Source organism: Nicotiana attenuata, unplaced genomic scaffold, assembly GCF_001879085.1.
Source record: "Nicotiana attenuata strain UT unplaced genomic scaffold, NIATTr2, whole genome shotgun sequence".
Taxonomy (NCBI): domain Eukaryota; kingdom Viridiplantae; phylum Streptophyta; class Magnoliopsida; order Solanales; family Solanaceae; genus Nicotiana; species Nicotiana attenuata.
In genome coordinates, this window is record NW_017672178.1 from 82,514 (window position 1) to 102,903 (window position 20,390).

At 40.6% G+C, this 20,390-nt stretch overlaps 1 protein-coding gene across 1 annotated transcript; it reads left to right on the top strand.

Moving 5' to 3' along the window:
- Positions 1-15,654: 15,654 nt before the first annotated feature.
- On the top strand, positions 15,655-19,328 carry LOC109212182 (putative SNAP25 homologous protein SNAP30). The gene is made up of 6 exons (XM_019375808.1): positions 15,655-15,841; positions 16,830-17,262; positions 17,893-17,986; positions 18,082-18,212; positions 18,321-18,418; positions 19,019-19,328. The coding sequence occupies exons 2-6, from the start codon at positions 16,864-16,866 to the stop codon at positions 19,116-19,118; spliced, it is 822 nt and encodes a 273-aa protein (XP_019231353.1). The 5' UTR covers positions 15,655-15,841; positions 16,830-16,863; the 3' UTR covers positions 19,119-19,328.
- The last annotated feature ends 1,062 nt before the right edge of the window (positions 19,329-20,390 follow it).

The following is a 20,390-nucleotide window of genomic DNA, read 5'->3' on the forward strand; positions in this document are numbered from 1 at the left end:
AATGAGATATTAAATCGGATTCGTCGTTTTCTTGGAAACAGGTATCTTTGTTTGATTTTGTTATTTCTGGAAATGTGCGGACAGTAGTAATCAACCAATTGAATGTTGATATATTTGTTAGTAAACTGTGTTAAAAGACATGAAAAATTAGTTTAATAAAGAGAATCACAAAAATTTCGAGCCCATAAGTTTTTTGTGTTGTCTTCAAGAAATTTAATCCCCACATATTTGCCCAAGTATTCCTCTCAATTTTGTAATAGCGGCACTATAAATGGCAGAATTTCGGCCAAATCAAATGGCTGAGCAAATCACATTTAATGTTTACTTTTTGCTTTGAAAAACCAATGCAGAAATGTAGAAGAAAGAAGGGAGAGTTTTCAGATTTTCGGTGGTGGAAAAATGAAGCAAAGTCTCTGAATTTATAGTCAAATATTCTGGGTTATAGGTGCGAAGGTACCTGTTCACATAAGGTATCATTTCGGCAGAAATATTTTGTATTTCTATTTAGCCGCGAATTTTAAATTCGCAAATGACCGTTAGGAAATTAACTGTGAATTTAATACATAAAATCTACGCGAAAAATATCTGGAAAGAGATAAATAACGGAAAAGGAAAATAAATTATGTCCAAAAAAAATTATCAATCAAATCAATTGACCAAATTTGAAGTCGAAGCCGAGGGACGACGACAGCGCGATGCTTGCTCTCGTCTCAACTTTTTAAGAGCTAGAAAAAGTGCTTCTATATATATAAGCACAAGAATTTTTCTCTTCTTATGTGATGAGGGACAAAGTTACTTCGTAAAAGGAACCAATTCAAAATTTCGTTTTCCTCTATTTCTTTTTTCACTATTTTCTATTCACACCTTTTTTATTTAATAAATAAAACCCAATAATTTTTCCTGCTACTTATGGGAGTTAGAATTTTGCTTAATTTCTACAAGCTGATGGTGACCAGAGGAGAAATTACTGAGTTAAATTTCAGAAATAGTCTCTTGCAAAAATATAAGATAAAACTGTGTATCATAAATATCATATAGTTTTAACAAAATGTGCATAGTGAAAGCTTAATGTAAAGGTGTCAAAGGGGTGGGCCGAGCCGGTCCGGGTCGAGGAAAAAAGTGACCGGCCGATCACCAATCCGGGCCGGTTACCGATTTTTCCATACCGGGTTTAACGGGTCCGGGCCCATCCAATAAATATTGAACCGGAACGGTTCTGGGTCTAAGGGGCCGGGCCGGGTTTATTTATTTTTTGTATTTTGTATAACAATCATAATTTATATTACTATAAAGTAAAAATATAAAATAAAAAAATAATCTTATAAAAAGAGTGTTTGAATAAATTTCAAAGGCTTTAAGACCCTTATATTTGAAAAATTCATTACGAATTTAAGATAATACAATGAACATGAAAAAAATATAACTTATAGCATAAATCTTATACTGGACACCAGAGTGTTATAATAACTTGATATATAAGAATTAAACTTGAAAAGCTTTCATAGTTTCATTTCAAATTTTCATTGCATAATAATACTTCAAATTAATCTAACAAACTAAAAAATTAAACATAAATACGTCTAATAATTTTAAAATAACACAAATTGTCTCAAATCAACTTAAATAAGAATTTCTGTAGGACACTCAAGACAACTCTTCATATGCCTCCTCAAACAGCCTGTGCCCACCCACTTTAGACGAAGATTTAAGACTCGACCACAGTTCTTGCACTTTTCTTTGTGAACTTCTTCATTTTCTTCTACCACCTCAAAGCGTTCCCAAACATATGAGCGCACTCTACAAGTACGGGGCATGATTTACCTTGTTGAGAATTTGAGTTTGAGAAATGAGAGATGAGTGAAGAAATGAAGAAGATGGGGTAGGGAGGGTGTATTTATAGTTTTTCAAAGGGCTAAATTAGTAATTACCTAAAGTGTTATTTTTTTTTAAAAATAATTGCCCCAAAAAGGGCTATTCGTGCAAAATATCCGTTGGGCAACAGTCAAATTGGAAGCTGATCGTTTCCAACGGTCAAATGGATTTTCAAAAAAAAAATTCCAAAAAATAATCGTTGAACCAGTCCGGTTAACCGGTTCAGCAATGTTTTCCCTTGATCGGGTTTGACCGGTCCGGTTAACCGATAAGAAAAATATAAACGTCCTAACCCCCTAACCCCCCAAATCCAGCTTTACTCGGCCCCCTATCACTGGTCCGGCCGGTCCGGGCTAATACCGGTCTGGGCCGGTCCGGAAATAGGTCAACCCGGCCCGTTAAACACCCCTAGCTTAATGTATCGAATTGTCCTTTGCATGTGACGAAAGGACCGTTTCTTCTCAATCTTGAGTTGTGCTTGTACAAGTGCTTACTTCGTTAAATTCACGCTTCCAAATTTTGTCATAATATATGTATTCTTTTCCACAATTTTTTTTGCACTTCTGTGCTTCCTAAAATAACTTATGCAACATATTTTGATTTCATCCAACAAAAGTACGAGACATAGTGAATTGCTATAATGTAAATTGTGTTTTTATCAAGTTACAAATATAAATTAAAATGTGTACGCGGCTAAGATCGGAAGGACCAATTTTACGATCGGCAAGGCATTATGTAACTTCACCTCGAAGGGCCCGGAGGACAGCTCGGGGTTTCGAAGTCTTCGAGAGTCCTTTATGCCCGGTGTCGGGGCGGAGCGAACCAGTGGTTATCATAAGTAAGCGGGAAGTTCCCTAGGAGCAGTACTTTCCTGACAACGCCTGCACCAATAGTGACAGCCTGCACAAGGCTGATTGAGTGGTTGTACCGGCTACACTATGTAATAATTACGCATATTGTCTATGGTAAAAATCAGAGGGCTCGATTTTATGATCACTAAGGTCGCCTCAAAGAGGACCACCCCCGGAAGGCTCGAAATATGGCTCGGAGTTCGTCCCCGAGGGTTCGTAATGATCGACCTCGAGGCAGTGCAAACCAACGGCTACGACGTATTAGCGGGAAGTTCCCAAGGCATATGATCAAAGCTGACAAAACCTGCAAGGGAAACACTAGTTTTTGCCAGACTAGTAAGTAGCTGTGCTAGCTATATTTCTTTATAATAATTACTTATGTACTATGTTGGGATTTCCCTCCATATATAAAGGGGATCCTTGTCCTTTTATAAAGAGGGTCTGATACACAAGATACAACACACTACATTCAATACAAGAACATTCTCTGCTCTCTAGTTTGAACACATGCTCTTGGTTTCCTTATTTACATTTATTGCTTATATTCATTGTGTTCTATTAATTGTTCTTCATTTATTGCTCTTTATTGGTCATAAAGAGCCACAATCACAGCTCTCATAACTGTTAATCTTTCATCGACTGCCCTTAACCGGGCATTCGACTCGACCTCGAGGCCCCGCATCTGCAAGCTCGAGGCCTCGATTCCCGGCCATTTCGGTTTGATTATTAAGCCATCTACAAGCTCTTATTCTATTTTCTAACCTTTCACTTAGCATCTATTGCCTAACAACTAGCATAAAAATAGATCACATATTTTTAGAACTACAAAATCAAATCTAATTGTTATTGCCATTTTCAAGGTAAACAGTTTGGCGCCCACCGTGGGGCTAAAAATAATAGTGATTGTTTTCTTGCTGGTTTACGACATAACACAAGTTATCTGTTACGTTTTTTCTTGTCCAAGATCTTTGATTTCAGGTCAAAATGTCTAACTCAGTAAACGCAAGTAATAACAACAATCTTGAGGACCATAGGGAAAACGGTGTAGCTATTCCAGGTGTCGGTATGCCACCACAAAACGCTGAGGTCGCACCAGAACCAATTCCCGTTGATATGGTCTCACACAACACTCAACACATAGACGTAAGTTCCCACACCAATAGGAGTATACGCCGAGAAAATCAACAAGACACTCGGAAAAACCTCACCCAGAGAGAAAGAGAGGCAAACAGGGGAAGCAAAGCGGGAAAACATCAGCACATCGTTCATATGATTATCGGTAGGGGTGTTCATGGTTCGGTTTGGATCGGTTTTTCCCTAAAAAGAAACCAAACCAAGTAAGTCAATTTTTTAAATATTAGAACCAAACCAAACCAATTAAGTCGGTTTTTCTCGATTCGGTTTATGTCAGGTTTTCGGTTTTTTTTGGTTATTTGTCAGTTTTTTCTTAAATATTAGATATACACTACCAAACACATATTTCGGCGACTACATTTTCAATGTAATACTATCAAATCAATTGCCCTTTGAGAAATCTATTATTTACCAAAATATATTGATGATAATTGAATCAAATAGTGATGAATAATTTAAGGACTCTATTAAAAATATGTTATTTTTAACACGAAATGGATTCTTACACTAAACAAAAGAAAACTACCAATCAAACTAGAATGTAAAGGTAAAGAACTATATTAAAAGTGCAAAGTATTAACATTTACCATAAATTTTTTGAAACTTTGTATAACAATATACATATATATAGGTGTAATAATAAATTTGAAATTGCTACTCCTATAGTCGGTTTGGTTTGGTTTTTTTCTAATTAAAACCAAAACCAAACCAAATTTGATCGGTTTTTAAAATTCAAAACCAAAACCAAACCAAACCAAAAAGTATCGGTTTTTTTGATCGGTTTGGTTTGGTTTTCGGTTTGGTTCGATTTTTCGGGTTTTTATGAACACCCCTAATTATCGGGGGGACTGACGTTCCCCAAGGGCATGTGACCAAGCGGATAAAGGTTTCTGCGTCAATGCAAGGGCAAACCCGGGCCCGCGCATCTGAGGACGTCCTCGCGTTCAGCGAAGAATACTTCGAAACTCTGTCTCATCCAGACAACGACATGCTGGTAATCTCGTTTCTCTTAAATAACATCCAAATTAAATGTGTACTCGTGGACCCAGGTAGCTCGGCCAACGTAATTAGATCGACGGTGGTAGAACAACTCGGGTTACTCGATCAGGCCATGCCTACCTCCCGAATCCTCAACGGCTTCAATATGGCCGGCGAAGCGACAGAAGGAGAGATCACCCTCCCGGTAAACATATCCGATGCAGTTCAAGATACCAGATTCCACGTCATTAAAGGTGACGTAAGGTACAATGCCTTGCTCGATAGACCATGGATACATAACATGAAGGCGGTACCATCGACCTTGCATCAGATGATGAAGTTTCCAACAAAGGACGGAATAAAGACAGTGTATGGCGAGCAACATGCGGCGAAGGAAATGTTCGCGGTCCATGAAGAGGTACCGGATACCATACACTCCACCTCGGAAGAGTTGGAAAGCCAACAAACCCCCGAGGATGATGAAGAGGACTTCCTCACTCCCAGAACCTTCATTGCCCCCGAAGAATCGGATGCAACAAAGTCGACCGTTGAAGAACTGGAGCAAGCCGCATTGGTCGAGCATCTCCCAGATCGGAAGGTAAACCTAGGGACGGGATTAACCCCCGAACTTAGGAAAAAAAATCATTTTATTCCTTATTAATAACATCGATTGCTTTGCTTGGTCCCATTTAGACATGACAGGGATCCCACAGGAGATAACCACCCATCGACTAAGTGTCGATCCCAAGTACAAACCGGTGAAGCAAAAAAGAAGACCCTAGTCTGAGATAAAGCATGCATTCATCAAAGACGAGGTAACGAAGCTCCTCAAGATAGGGTCTATTAAAGAAGTAAAATATCCCGAATGGCTGGCCAATGTGGTAGTAGTTCCCAAAAAGGGGAACAAGCTAAGAATATGCATAGATTATAAAGATCTAAATAGGGCGTGCCCAAAGGACTCGTTCCCACTGCCCAACATCGACCGTTTGATCGACGCCACGGCCGGCCATGAAACCCTCACTTTTCTCGATGCCTATTCAGGGTATAATCAAATTCAGATGAACCCCGAGGATAGAGAAAAGACTTCGTTCATCACAAAGTATGGTACGTACTGCTACAATGTAATGCCCTTCGGGCTAAAAAACGTAGGGGCCACATACCAACGCCTAGATAATAAGATGTTCGAACATCAAATAGGCAAGTCCATGGAGGTTTATATTGACGACATGCTAGTTAAGTCCCTGTGCGCAGAGGACCACTTGACTCATTTGCAAGAAACGTTCGACATCTTACAACATGAAGCTCAATCCCGAGAAGTGCGCCTTCGGGGTAGGATCGAGAAAATTCTTAAGCTTCATGGTATCAAACAGAGGAATCGAGATCAACCCCGACAAAATCAAAGCCATCGAAGAAATTACGGTGGTAAATAACGTAAAGGCCGTGCAGCGGCTGATCGGGCGGATAGCAACCTTGGGTTGGTTCATATCAAGGTCATCAGACAGGAGTCACCATTCTTCTCCTTGATCAAAAAGAAAAACAACTTTGAATGGACTCCGGAATGCCAACGCGCCTTAGAGGAGTTGAAGCGATACCTGACAAGCCCGCCTTTGCTCCACACCCCAAAAGAGGATGAGACATTGTATTTGTACCTGGCTGTATCCGAGATAGCGGTAAGTGGTGTACTGGTCTGAGAAGAACAAGGTATGCAATTCCCCGTTTATTATGTAAGTCGGACCCTGGGTGATGCCGAAACCAGATATCCGCACCTGGAAAAGCTAGCTCTTGCATTAATAAGTGCGTCTCGAAAATTGAAAGCTTACTTCCAATGTCATCATATTTGCATTTTAACAACGTATCCCCTTCGAAGCATCCTGCATAAACCCGAATTATCGGGCCGACTGGCCAAAATGGGCCATCGAACTCGGGGGATATGATATCGAGTATCAGCCCCGAACGGCTATCAAGTCTCAAATTTTGGCAAACTTTGTAGCTGACTTCACTCCCTCCCTCGTACCCGAGGTCGAGAAAGAACTTTTGCTGAAAAGGGCACATCTTCCGGGGTATGGACCCTGTTCACTGACGGCGCCTCGAACATAAGAGGATCCGGGCTCGGCATAGTTCTAAAGCCACCTACGGGTGGCGTGATTAGACAATCCATAAAAACCACAAGGTTAACTAACAATAAAGCCGCGTATGAGGCTATGATTGCAGGTCTAGAATTGGCCAAAGGCCTAGGAGTTGAAGTCATTGAAGCAAAATGCGATTCCCTCCTGGTGGTAAATCAGGTAAAAGGGAGCTTCGAGGTTCGGGAAGACAGGATGCAAAGATACTTAGACAAGATTCAAGTCACATTGCACCGCTCCAAAGAATGGACTCTGGTCCACATACCTCGAGAGGAAAACAGCGAAGCCGATGCCCTCGCGAACATAGGGTCGTCTGTCGAGGAAGATGACATACTCCCTGGATCTGTTGTTCAACTATCCAAATCAGTGATCGAGGAAGGCCATGCTGAGATAAACTCCACTAGCCTAACATGGGATTGGAGAAATAAATATATCGATTATCTGGAAAGCGGGAAGCTATCCGCAGACCTAAAAGAGTTGAGGGCCCTGCGAACCAAAGCGGCCCGATTCTCGCTCGACAAAAATGGAACTCTTTACAGAAGAACTTTTCATGGCCCCCTAGCAGTAAGTCTAGGGCCGGGAGACACAGACTATGTGCTCCGAGAGATCCATGAGGGCACCTGCGGAGATCACTCCGGTGCCGATTCCTTAGTTCGGAAAATAATCAAGGCAGGCTATTATTAGGATAGCATGGAGAAAGAATCCAAAGAATTCGTCCGCAAATGCGACAAATGCTAGAGATTCGCCCCAACGATTCACCAACCTGGTGAACAACTACATTCAGTTCTGTCGCCATGGCCATTCATGAAATGGGGGATGGACATCGTTGGACCTCTACCAACGACGCCAGGTAAAGCTAGATTATTTTATTTATGACTGACTACTTCTCAAAATGGGTTGAAGCACATGCCTTCAAAAAAATAAGAGAAAAAGAAGTCATCAATTTCATCTGGGACCAAATCATGTGCCGATTTGGAATTCCTTCCGAAATAGCGTGTGATAACGGGAAGCAATTCATCGGAAGCAAAGTGACTCAGTTCCTCGACAACCACAAGATCAAAAGGATCCTGTCAATGCCCTATCACCCGTGTGCAAACAGCCAAGCCGAGTCGACAAACAAAACCATCATTCAAAACTTAAAGAAGAAGTTGGAAAGCGCAAAAGGAAGATGGAGAGAAATATTACCCGAAGTGCTTTGGGCATATCGAACAACTCCAAAATCAAGCACGGGGGAAACGCCTTTCTCCCTGGTATATGGCGCCGAGGCTTTGATACCGGTCGAGGTCGGAGAACCTACCACCAGATTCCGACACGCCACCGAGAGCTCGAACAATGAGGCCATGACTACTGCTCTCGAACTATTAGATGAAAAGCGAGAAGCCTCGCTGGTCCGAATAGCCGCACAAAAATAGAGGATCGAAAGATACTACAACGGGAGAACAAATCTCCGACATTTTGGCATCGAGGACTTAGTCCTAAGGAAATTCACCTTGAATACTCGAAATCCCAATGAAGGAAAGCTAGGTCAGAACTGGGAAGGACCGTACCGCATCCTCGGGGTGGTTGGCAAAGGGTCCTACAAACTCAGCACCATGGAGGGCGAACAACTTCCAAGCAATTGGAATGTATCGATGCTCAAACGCTATTACTGCTAAAAGCTCAAACACCTTAGTTTTCAAAGGCATGCCTTGCACTCTTTTCCTTCGATCGGGTTTTTTATCCCAAAAAAGGGTTTTTTACCGACAAGGTTTTCAACGAGGCAACTTCTATATGCTACCTAAGGAAGACCCAACAAGTATTCAAGGCTTATCTTCAATCAACCTCGAATACTGGGGGGCACCCCCCCGGAAGGTCGCCTCCTCAGAGAAGCCGAGACGTTCTAAACAGAGTCCCGATAGGGAAGCGATGTATCGGGCCAAACGGTCAAACAAATCGTGCCCGTATAGAACAACCGAGCCCCTGTCAGTAAGAACATGTATACTTGTACCAAGTAATCAAAAAATATTTTCCCCTCCGTCAAAGCATTACACGTGCCAAAGAAGTTTGCTATTTTTTTTTTTACAAAAATGACTCCAGAGCCAAAAATGTTCCGAACACTGGGGGATCGGCGTCAAAACTCAAAGCCATATAACCTCTGGGTCAAAATCTTAAGAACTCGTAAGCCCTCAATGAGGCAATATCAAGTTTACAAAAATGGATCTAGGGCCCAAAATGCCCCGAACACTCGGGGATTGGCATCCCGAACACTCGGGGACTGGCGTCAAGAAGCCTTCAAGTTTACAAAAACGGCTCCAGAAGCCAAAAACGTCCCGAACACTCGGGGACTGGCGTAAAAAACTCGAAGCCGTATGACCCCCGGGTCGGAAGCTTCGAACCTATAAGCCCTCAATGAGGCAACATTAAGGTTACAAAAACGGCTCCAGAGCCAAGAAAACTTTCAATGTCTCGAGGACTGTCGTTAATTGCCATCCCATCGACTTATCAAAAACCCGAGGCCATAAGACCCCATGTGGGCCTCGGTCTCGCAAAACCTATATAAGGTAACAACAATATCTGTAAGACCTCAATCAAGGCATGAACCACACTTGTACGGTTGTACCAAGTAACAAAACTGTAAGACCTCAAGGAAGGCATGAACCATACTTGTACCAAGTAACGAAACTGTAAGACCTCAAAGTAAGGCATGTAAAAATTTATAAGACCTTACAAAAGGCATAATCCCGATCTTAAAGTTAAGGCTATATATCAAACATATAAGACCCCTAAAAAGGCATACCCTTGATATAGACGCCGAAAACTACTTCACTCGGGGACTGAAAGGCTCCGGCCAAACATAATGACTACGGTCACAAGGCTATGCCAGCCAAACTAATGCAACTCGGGGACGCCCGACCGTCGCTATAAAATCACAGGCCTCCAATTACTTCGAAAATACTTTGAAAAGAACCGGTTAAACAAGGCTACCCTCGACATAGGCAAAAGAGTTTCGACCATGTCAGCTCCAAACTATGGGTTTCGAAACACTTAGCCACCGAGCGAAACCTACCGAGGTGCTCGTTCATTGCCACATAACGGCTCACAATCGAGGTTTTTATCAAACCGTCAAAGAGTCGGGCAAACACTTAACGAGGGAAAAATAAAGCACATATAAAGGTCGCACCGACCCAATACGTAAGAGCCACTGCCGCCAGCCCATATAAAGGTCGTACCGACCCAAGGCATAAGAGCCACTTCCGCTAGCCCATATAAAGGTCGTACCGAACCAGTGCGTAAGAGCCACTGCCGCCAGCCCATATAAAGGGTCGTACCGGCCTAATGCGTAAGAGCCTAAGGGCCACCTTAAAATTTACAAACTCGAGGGCCAATGAGATCGAGTCAAAATCCGACTCGGAGACTGAGCCTGAAACACTTAAACTAAAAAATGCCTAAGGGCACATACGTGAGAGCCGTTATCGCCAGTTTAAGTCAAAAGGTCGTGCCGACCAGACGCGCAAAGGCCTACGGGCCAGCCTACCAAGCTTCAGGGCTGAATTATATACCTAAGGGTCATTACTCGAAGTCCAGTCCACATGGCCAATCATCAACTGACATATAAATTCAAAACGAAGAAAGACATGCACAAGCAGAAGAAAATGCGTGAAAGATGAAACCAAAGGTTTTTCTTCTATACGCATACGCGAAAGAATACAAAAGCTACATTGGAAAACACTCTCTGAAAGCCCCATAAAAAGAATCAAAAAGGAAAAAGCCTAGTCTACTTCCCTTTCGGGGACTGTGGACCGACGGCCCCCTCAGAAACTACGCTTTCAATAGCCTCGGCCGTAACCTCCGGGTTTCCAACGGCCCCCTCCCCTTCAGGGACTCCGCTTCCATCTTCATCGCCTCCCGAGTTACTGCTCGACTCGTCTTCGGAAGGAAGCAGGGCCGCAACTTCCTCTTCCAGGGTCTTCACCATCTCAATTTCGGCAATTAAATCAATGCCCCCCGCATATATATATCCTCGAGCGTCTGTCTTCGAGATTCTAACCGGGCATGCTCCACTGCTCGGGTCAGGCGTAGCTCAGCCTCTTCGAACACCTTCCGGGCCTGAGCATTTGCAGTAGTGGCGTCCTCCTTATGCAAGGTCACAAGCGCCTCGGCCTCAGCCCTGACTTCGGATAGCGTAGTAGCCAACTCAGTATGGAGATCCTTATACTTACTGCTCTCAGCCCTCGCATCTTCGAGGCAGTGCCCAATCAAAACTACCTCTCCCCGTAGGGCATCTTTATTAGAGATTGCCTCACTCAAATGCCGCTTGAGTTCGAGGATTTCGGAGTCCTTGGCTCGGAGCTCCTTCCCCATAAGGACATCTTTCTCCTTAAACTGCAAAAATCGACTAAAAGATATTAAAGCATTGAAGTCAGTTAGACATGCAGACAATAAACGGGAGCTATGTAACCTGTTCAGCAAGGCGAGCCTTTTCCCAGGACGCCGCCTCCAAGCAATCCCGAAGGCCACGGAGTTCTTCCTCCCTCTTGGTAGAAAAAGCCCTGAGCTCATCAGCTTCTGTGGTAAGCTTCTTATATTTGTCCTTGTGGTGAATTAGCTCGGTTTCAAAATTGGTAAACGTTTGATTATAGAGCACCTTGGCCTGGAACCATGAAAGAATAAGGTTAGCAGAGCAAAGGTCGAGGCACCAAGCAGAATTTACGAATAGATTACCTGATCACATGGCCTGTCAATCTTATTGAAAATGAGCGAAATGTCAGGGTCAGGCTTTTCCTCAGGCGCAGAAGAAGGCTTTTTAAACATATTTTTATCACCAACGGATGTCCCCACACCGAGAGACTCCGCATTGGGGGCGTCTTGCAACTCCCTCGAAGGAAAAGCCGATTCCGTAGGGGAATCGCTCACTTCAACGACCTCCACCAAATCAATTGGGGCCGTCCCTTGCTTCTGAGGAGCTTCGGGATTAGGCTCCCCCGGATCGCCTACCGAGCTCACCTCGGCTCGAGGGCAATTTTGGCCGTCAACCGACTCGGTAGTACCGCCCGATACACCCTCGTAGGCCTCTTCAGCCCGAGGCGGAGCGACATCGGAACCAGGCCGCGACTCAGAAGCCGCCAACTCAACAGTATGTGAAACAGTCAGATCCTCTCCCCCTTCGGGTGCTATCAAGGGATCGTATTTCTTTCCTCCCCCAGCTCGGGGGCTCCCTGACGATTCTGAAATTAAAGCTATTGGATCATCCTTAGGATCTTCCACTCTGGTTCTCTTGGATTTCGAAGGATAAGTCAACGACCTCCGTCGTTTCTTCCTCTCTTCGTCGGGTTTTGAGGCATCCGCTTCACCAGGCAGAGTTTATCTCATCAAGAACACCTCCCCCAGACCTGCCCGAACACAAAAACATGCACGAAGAATGAGAATGCAGTTAGCAGTAACTTTGGTAAAATTGAAACTATAGTTAAAAACAAAGTCCCACCGTGATCCTTGGCTTCCCATTGAGCCCTAGATAGATCGCGCCACACGCGCTCAGCATATGGGCAAATCGAGTCCAGTTTAGATACCCAAAGATTCCTAACCGCATTAGGGTACGCCGCAGCAGCTGTATCAGCGGAGGAGGTCACTTCATGAGGAAATGCATCTAGAAGAAAGAAACGGGCAGTTAGTTAAGTATGTCTACTTACGCTTCATGTTCCATCTTTCGTGGAACGACATCCTCTCTGCGGGGATCAAGTCCGAAGTCCTAACTCGAACGAAGCGGCTCATCCACCCCCCGCTCCTAACCTCGTCAGTACAAGCGAAGAGGGTCCTCGAGGCCCGGCAGTGGAGCTTAATCAGGCCCCCACGAAAAAGTCGGGGACTATACATTCTGATCAAATGTTCAAGGGTAAGGGCATCCCCTTAATCATATTAGCATAATACCTGGTCATGTAAACAATACGCCAGAATGACGGATGAATTTGGCCGAGTGTCACTTGATATCGTTCGCAGAAGTCAAGGATCATGGGGTCTATCGAAGGCATGGATGGCACCGCCGGACCAAGGGTAAATGGATAGGTATACACACTGAGGAAGCCGACCTTATACGTCGTTACATCCTCATCCCGAGAAGGAACCTCCACTAATACCGCATCTCCCCAGCGGCAGTTGATTTTCACCCTTTCGAGGTCCGTTATTAAACTGATATATCGAGACGCGGGCTCGAATCGCCCCGGCTTCGAGGAAGATCTTTCGACCTTAAAATCAGAGGTCGTCTCAAAGGCCTCCGGGACGCATTCTCCAGCACTAGGAGATGCCACTGCTTTATCCTCTGAGGGGAGCACGGAAGAAAAAGGCTCATCTTCCTGAGGGATAGAGATGGAAGTGTTCGCCATTTTGGCCAGAGGGTTACAAAGAAGCAACAAAAAATCGCACTTCAGGAAAGAACACAAGAGAAAGGTAAGAAGGAAGAAAAACTCTGTGGGAAACCTTATGATGTAGTAGAAAGAAAGGGGCGAAGAAATGAGTATTTATAGAAGCCTAACGTGTGCAATTGGAGCAGACCAAAGGACAGCCAACCACTATAACTAAATCAAAGACTCCGAGGATTGTATGGACGCGGCCTTTAGAAGTCCTGTTTGTTGCATCAGTCATTTGGCGGGACGTAACTATTTACTTCGATGGAAGCACCAGAGGGGCAAGATATCAAGGCCGTTTCTCTTCATTTTACTCTGAGAAATGCGTGGACTATCTGTATGCGGCTAAAATCGGAAGGACTAATTTTACGATCGGCAAGGCATTATGTAATTTCACCTCGAAGGGCCCGGAGGACAGCTCGGGGTTTCGAAGTCTTCGAGAGTCCTTCATGCCCGGTGTCGGGGCGGAGCGAACCGGTGGTTATCATAAGTAAGCGGGAAGTTCCCTAGGAGCAGTATTTTCCTGACAACGCCTGCACCAACAGTGACAGCCTGCACCAGGCTGATTGAGTGGTTGTACTGGCTACATTATGTAATAATTACGCATATTGTATATGGTAAAAATCAGAGGGCTCGATTTTATGATCACTAAGGGTGCCTCAAAGAGGACCACCCCCGTAAGGCTCGAAATCTGGCTCGGAGTTCGCCTCCGAGGGTTCGTAATTATCGACCTCGAGGCAGTGCAAACCAACGGCTACGACGTATTAGCGGGAAGTTCCCAATGCATATGATCAAAGCTGATAAAACCTGCAAGGGAAACACTAGTCTGTGCCATACTAGTAAGTAGCTGTGCTAGCTATATTTCTTTGTAATAATTACTCATGTACTATGTTGGGATTTCCCTCCATATATAAAATGAATCCTTGTCCTTTTATAAAGAGGATCTGATACACAAGATACAACACACTATATTCAATACAAGAACATTCTCTGCTCTCTAGCTTGAACATATTCTCTTGGTTTCCTTATTTACATTTATGGCTTATATTCATTGTGTTCTATTAATTGTTCTTCATTTATTGCTCATTATTGGTCATAAAGAGCCGCAATCACAAGTCTCATAACTGTTAATCTTTCATCGACTGCCCTTAACCGGGCATCCGACTCGACCTCGAGGCCCCGCATATGCAAGCTCGAGGCCTCGATTCCCAGCCATTTCGGTTTGATTATTAAGCCATCTACAAGCTCTTATTCTATTTTCTAACCTTTCACTTAGCATCTATTGCCTAACAACTAGCATAAAAATAGATCACATATTTTTAGAACCACACAATTAAATCTAAAATATTATTACCATTTTCAAGATAAACAAAAGAATTTCATATCCGCATATTACAAGGATAAAATTAGAAAGATGAAGTTCTTATTTCACAAATTGCCCTCAACTAGTGTTTCTTAGAAGCTATCAATATCTTATTTTAAATAAATAAAATTAGTTATTATCCAATTTTTCTCTATCACTTTACTTTATTTTTTCGGTGAAAGTCATTGCTATACACTAGTACTTCTCAAACTATGTTAGTATATTACTACCATTAGTGAAAATGAGGGTCATAAATCATCAAAAAAAAAAAAATTACTACTCAAATACAACAATGAGGTGAAAAACAAATGAGAAAATAACTTTTTTTACGCTATTACTATAATTTACCATGTTATAGCATATTACTTATTATGTTATTACTTAATTTTATTAAATAAAATTATTTGCAATTATCTTTTAAGTAACTTGATTTTGTAAAATGCATACAATTTAAATTCTATAGTACATACCCTTGACTACAATATTCCCATGTGGTCCGACTAAGAAATTCATTGATCCACGCTGTTTATTCATATCGACGCTCAAATTACTTCTATATTTTCTTATAAATAAATTATTCAGTCAGACAAAAAATTACTAAAGTTCATGACCCTCCAGTCTGAATGATGATTTTATGACCAATCATGAGCTAACATGTGGAACTCAAACCGACATAAGACATTTATGTCGATTCTTAACCGTAGAGGTAGAGGGGCTGACTTAACGATAAAAAATTATAGACACTCCGTATTTATATTAAATCACATTAACTTATCATGAATTATAAATTAAAGGGATAATTGTATTAATTTATCATGAAATAAAAGTCACATTGAAATAAAGGGAAAATAATATTCTCGAATTAGCCGGAAAAGAAAAAAAAAATAAAGAGGTGAAAATGTGATGTAGGAGAAGTGTAAAAATCCCAACGGTCAAGAAAGTGTAGAAAACCTGGTTTTTCGCGGGACCTTCCACTTTTCTCCCTTCAATATTTGATCCATTCAAAAAGAGAGACTCTTTGTGTCCATCATTTCTTCATTCTAATTCCGCGTTGGAGAGGAAGAAATTTCTGCAATTTCAGTATTTCTTCTTCTCCATTGCCTCCCTTCTTTCCATTTTCATACAAATAGACAACATTCCCAGGTATTTATTTCATACACATCTTTTTCATAGTTCTCTTTAATTTTTTATTGGGTACGATCCTTTTCTCCTATTTTTGTTTTTTGTTTTAAATTTGTTGATGATAGTTTCCTCATTTGATTAATTGAGATGGGTTTCCCTAAATGAATTCATAGTTTGTTCTGCATCAATGCCCGTATGTACATTTCCTCTCATTTTGGATCACGTTGTAATCTATGAATTCTGCGTCTTCTAAATTAAATTTTGTTGAAATTTGGATACAGCCCTTTTCTCCTTTTTCATTTTTGTTGATGTTAGCTTCATCAATTGATTAATTATGATGGGTTTTTTCTCAAATGATTTCAAATTTGGTGACCATTTCTGCATCAACATTTTGGTATGTGCATTTTTCTTTATTCTGATCTTGGTCATTTCTATAATGAATTTTGCGAAATGGTTCTTCAGAATTCAAAAGGGGAGCCTTGAGCAACGGCAAAGTTGTGACCTATAGGTCACGGGTTCAACTAATGCTTGCATTAGGTAGGATGTCTACATCACACCGCTAGGGGTGCAGCTCTTTCTCGAACCCATACCCTGCGTGAATACGGGATGCTTTGTGCAACGGGCTGCCAGCTCTTCAGAATTCAATTTATGCTAAAGCAAAGAAGAATGGGGAAAGTTATAGGGAAAATGATTGCCTTCTGCTAAAATTCATTCTCTTGATCCTGTTTGGAATTAAACCATTTTTGCCAATGCAATAATAGCATGTTGAACTATTAAAAGTTTCAATTAATCGTTTGGCCGAAAATTTATTGTATAGTCTGAAGTCTTAATTTGCTCCTATTATGTGTGATTTAGAGGGATTTTTTTTTTTTTTTTTTTTTTTTTTTTTTTTTTTTTTTTTTTTGGTTTACAAGCAAATGGGAGCCCTTTGTTTGTAATCTTGAAATTATTTGCTTTTCAGGTGATCCTATTAAGCGAAAATACTGATCTTTTAGAAAAATCCCTGTAGTTTTACAAAAGCAGATTCCACACAATTTCCAAAAATGTTTGGCTTCAGGAAAGGTAAACCAGACTCGGCTACTACAAATACAACCCCTTCACATTCTGATGAAAAGCATGGAACTAAAAATGCTCGAAGAACTTCTTCCGAACCAGTTCTTGTCACACCAGATGATGATGATTTTGGAACATCATCGTCATCAGGGGCAAGGAACAAAAACAAAAGTAAGACACAGGACTTCGATAACATGTCTATGCAAGAATTGGAAGGTTATGCTGTAAACCAAGCTAAGGAGACCACGAGTTCGGTGAATAACTGTTTGAAGATAGCTGAGGATATTAGACAGGATGGTGCTAAGACCCTCGATACCTTGCATAAGCAAGGCGAGCAAATTCATCGTACTCACATGATGGCTGTTGATATGGACCGCGATTTAAGCAAGGTATTGGTCACTTCAATTATTATTTCACTTCATCTTTTCAAAGAGTTCAATTTACTTCTTAAATCTGCACTTACATTATTTAGCTATATCACACCAACAGGTCAAGTTACCTAAGACAAGTGGTAACTATTCATAGCACGTCTAATTGATAACTTACAAAATAGATCAAATAACCTGCAGTAACATGTTAAAATACAATGATAGTGTAATATAAAGTTAAAATAAATCCTTTTTACAGTGAAAAATAGTAATACTCTCTGTGAACAATGTATTTCTTTGTCCTCCGAATGGTATGAGTTGTCACATTCTGAATTCTTCTTCAGTTTATCACTAATCGGAAAGCTTTATCCTGTTCAGTTATCAGTCTTTTGTATTCTTTCATGTTTCTTTAGTCAATGCGAGTCCCTTTTTCTTACACTTCACTACAAGTTCAACTTCTAAAAATCTTGGTTTTTGACAGAAGTAGAGGATAAGTCAAACAATTTGCGTCATGCAACCATTTTAAAGCTGAGGGTGTAGCTTAATTTGCTTTGCTCATTCGATATGTTTATTATTTGGTACTATTGGAAGACACGGTCCATCTGACATGACTTAAGTTGACAATAACGAAACATGTTTTCTGCATTCCAGGGGGAGAAGTTATTGAACAATCTTGGTGGTATGTTTTCTATGCCTTGGAAACCGAAGAAGAGCCACGATATTAAAGGGCCTCGAACTTCAAAAGGTTTTGTGTTATCCTCCATATCATATTCACTATGCTTCTTTCTGTAATTTTAGTTGCTAACAGAGATACTGACTTTCGTCTGTTGGTTCTTATAGATGATAATTATAGAGGGAAAGAAAGTAGTGCAAATGAAAGGGAAAAATTAGGTTTATCTAATGGTAAAAAAGGAAAGTCCGCCTCCAGTACACCTCCTCCTGAATCGATGAACGCTATGCAGCAAGTGGAGGTACATTTTGTATTTACACAATCTAGCTATTTGTGGCAATTACTCCTACATTATAAAGTTAAATTTATGTTTTCTTTTCATGTTTAAACTATTTTTATGTTTAACCAGTTGGAGAAGGCGAAGCAAGATGATGCACTTTCAGATCTTAGCAACATATTGGGTGATCTAAAAGGCATGGCCGTTGACATGGGATCTGAACTTGACAAGTAAGTATCGTCTAATTTTTCTTGGAAGGACAAATCTACAAACCTGATTAACTTTAAGTACTTTTGAAAAGATCCTTTGCTTCCCTGAAATGTTAAAAGAAATATGATTGAGTGCTAATTTCTTGTGACAAAATCATTAAGCATGATTAAAGTTTTCTGAAGTTTAAAATGTGCTTTTGAGACGGCGTCATGAAGTGACTGTCAACTTTCATCTGTGATACTGAACTAAACTATAGCATATAATGAACATATAGTTTCGTTCTTTTTCTGTTGGCGGGGTAGTTCAGTGTGGTGGCAATCGTACATGTAAAATAACATCAAGATTTAACTTATGTATACGGGCAACTAAAAGAACTTTTACCTATTAATGTAATTTTAACTTGTTGTAGCATGTCGGCTGTTTTATTTTTCAAGTAACTAATTCCACTTATCATGAACAGAACTACCTGTAGTTATCTTTTAGATGATAGGATAGGAAGTTAAACTCCATTCATCAAATATTGCATTCTGCATACTGTTTTTCTGCTTGGCTAAGGCATCATTTGCTTATTTCTGTCTATTATCCTATTAACACATATTATTGAAATCTGTCAAATGCAGGCAAAACAAAGCTATTGATGATCTTGACAAAGATGTGGAGGAATTAAACTCTCGAGTTAAAGGTGCCAATCGACGTGCACGTCAAATAGTTGGGAAGTGAGAGAGGACTCTTGCTTCAACATCAGATTTACTGAAGTTTCTGGCATTTGGCTCAAGGCCTATTTGAAGTTTTGGTTGCTTCTTGTTTTCTTTTCCATTCATTTTTTTGTCATTAAGATTATCTTTTCCATTCCAAGTTTACTGTATTGTTTCATTGTTTAATTGTTCATTTGTTGATAAAATAATCAAATAGGCCTTTGCACATTTGCTACTGCAGCTTGCAGCAAGGACTAAGATTATGCATATAGCTATAATTTTTATTAACAAAAAAAAGGGCAGCCCGGTGCACGAAGCTTCCTGCGTTCACGCAGGGTCCGAGGAAGAGCCACATCCCAAGGGGGAGACGGCTCGAACTCGTGACCTATAATTTTTATTAACAAAGACAATAAAAAGGAATCCTAACAATCATTTATGCTTTCCTTGGAACTTAGAGAACAGAAGAGAAATGAATGGAAAATGACCACAGAACCTTTCTTTTCTAATTTGTTTTGGATATTAACTGTAGGAACTGGAAAGGAAATTGAGAGAGAGGGATATAAGTAAGTCTTCTCTTGGGAAAACTGATATTTTAAGTTTCCTATTTGGATAAATTTCTTCTACTTATCCCTTACTATTTTATGTTCCTTTCTTTTCATTCCCTCTTGAAATATAGGGTTAACTCCCCTTGTTTGTCGAATTTAAGCAACAAAAATATAAAAAAAAAATTAAAGAAATTGTAAGGAATTCAAATGGATTTTAGTGCGAACTTATGAGTGTGTAGGGTTGGCTCTGATACAACGTTAGAGAGTTTGATCATCCAATCAAAAACTAACGAATGATGAATGTAGTGATATAAGACCTTTATAAATCTCTTCGGAATTTACTACACAACCAATGTGGAATAAAGGTAAATATTTACTCGCATTCGGTATTTATATCAAACTAATGAATTTAAGATACTTATTGTTTATATACACATTTCTCACTTAATCATATATATTTTTACTTTAATTTTTAACTGCTAAAGTTAAATTGCTTGATTTGATGAAAACATTCTGTCGAATAAATATTTACCGTAGAGCAACTACATAACTAAATACAATAACAACAACATACCCAGTATTATCCCACACTGTGGGTTAAATAACTCAATAATTACATTATAGTATATAATTCAGAGTCAATACATACAAATATTTACCAAATATTATGCATATAATTCAGTACGAGATATTTTTCCTAAATTATTTTTATATACGTCTTTTTATTTTGATAACGATATTTCCGAGTCAAG

Excerpts from the sequence above, each read along its gene's own strand:
- LOC109212182 (XM_019375808.1), top strand. The coding sequence starts at position 16,864 with ATGTTTGGCTTCAGGAAAGGTAAACCAGACTCGGCTACTACAAATACA. Across the intron at positions 17,263-17,892 it reads TGGACCGCGATTTAAGCAAG|GGGGAGAAGTTATTGAACAA; the intron begins GTATTGGTCACT and ends TCTGCATTCCAG. Across the intron at positions 17,987-18,081 it reads AGGGCCTCGAACTTCAAAAG|ATGATAATTATAGAGGGAAA; the intron begins GTTTTGTGTTAT and ends TGGTTCTTATAG.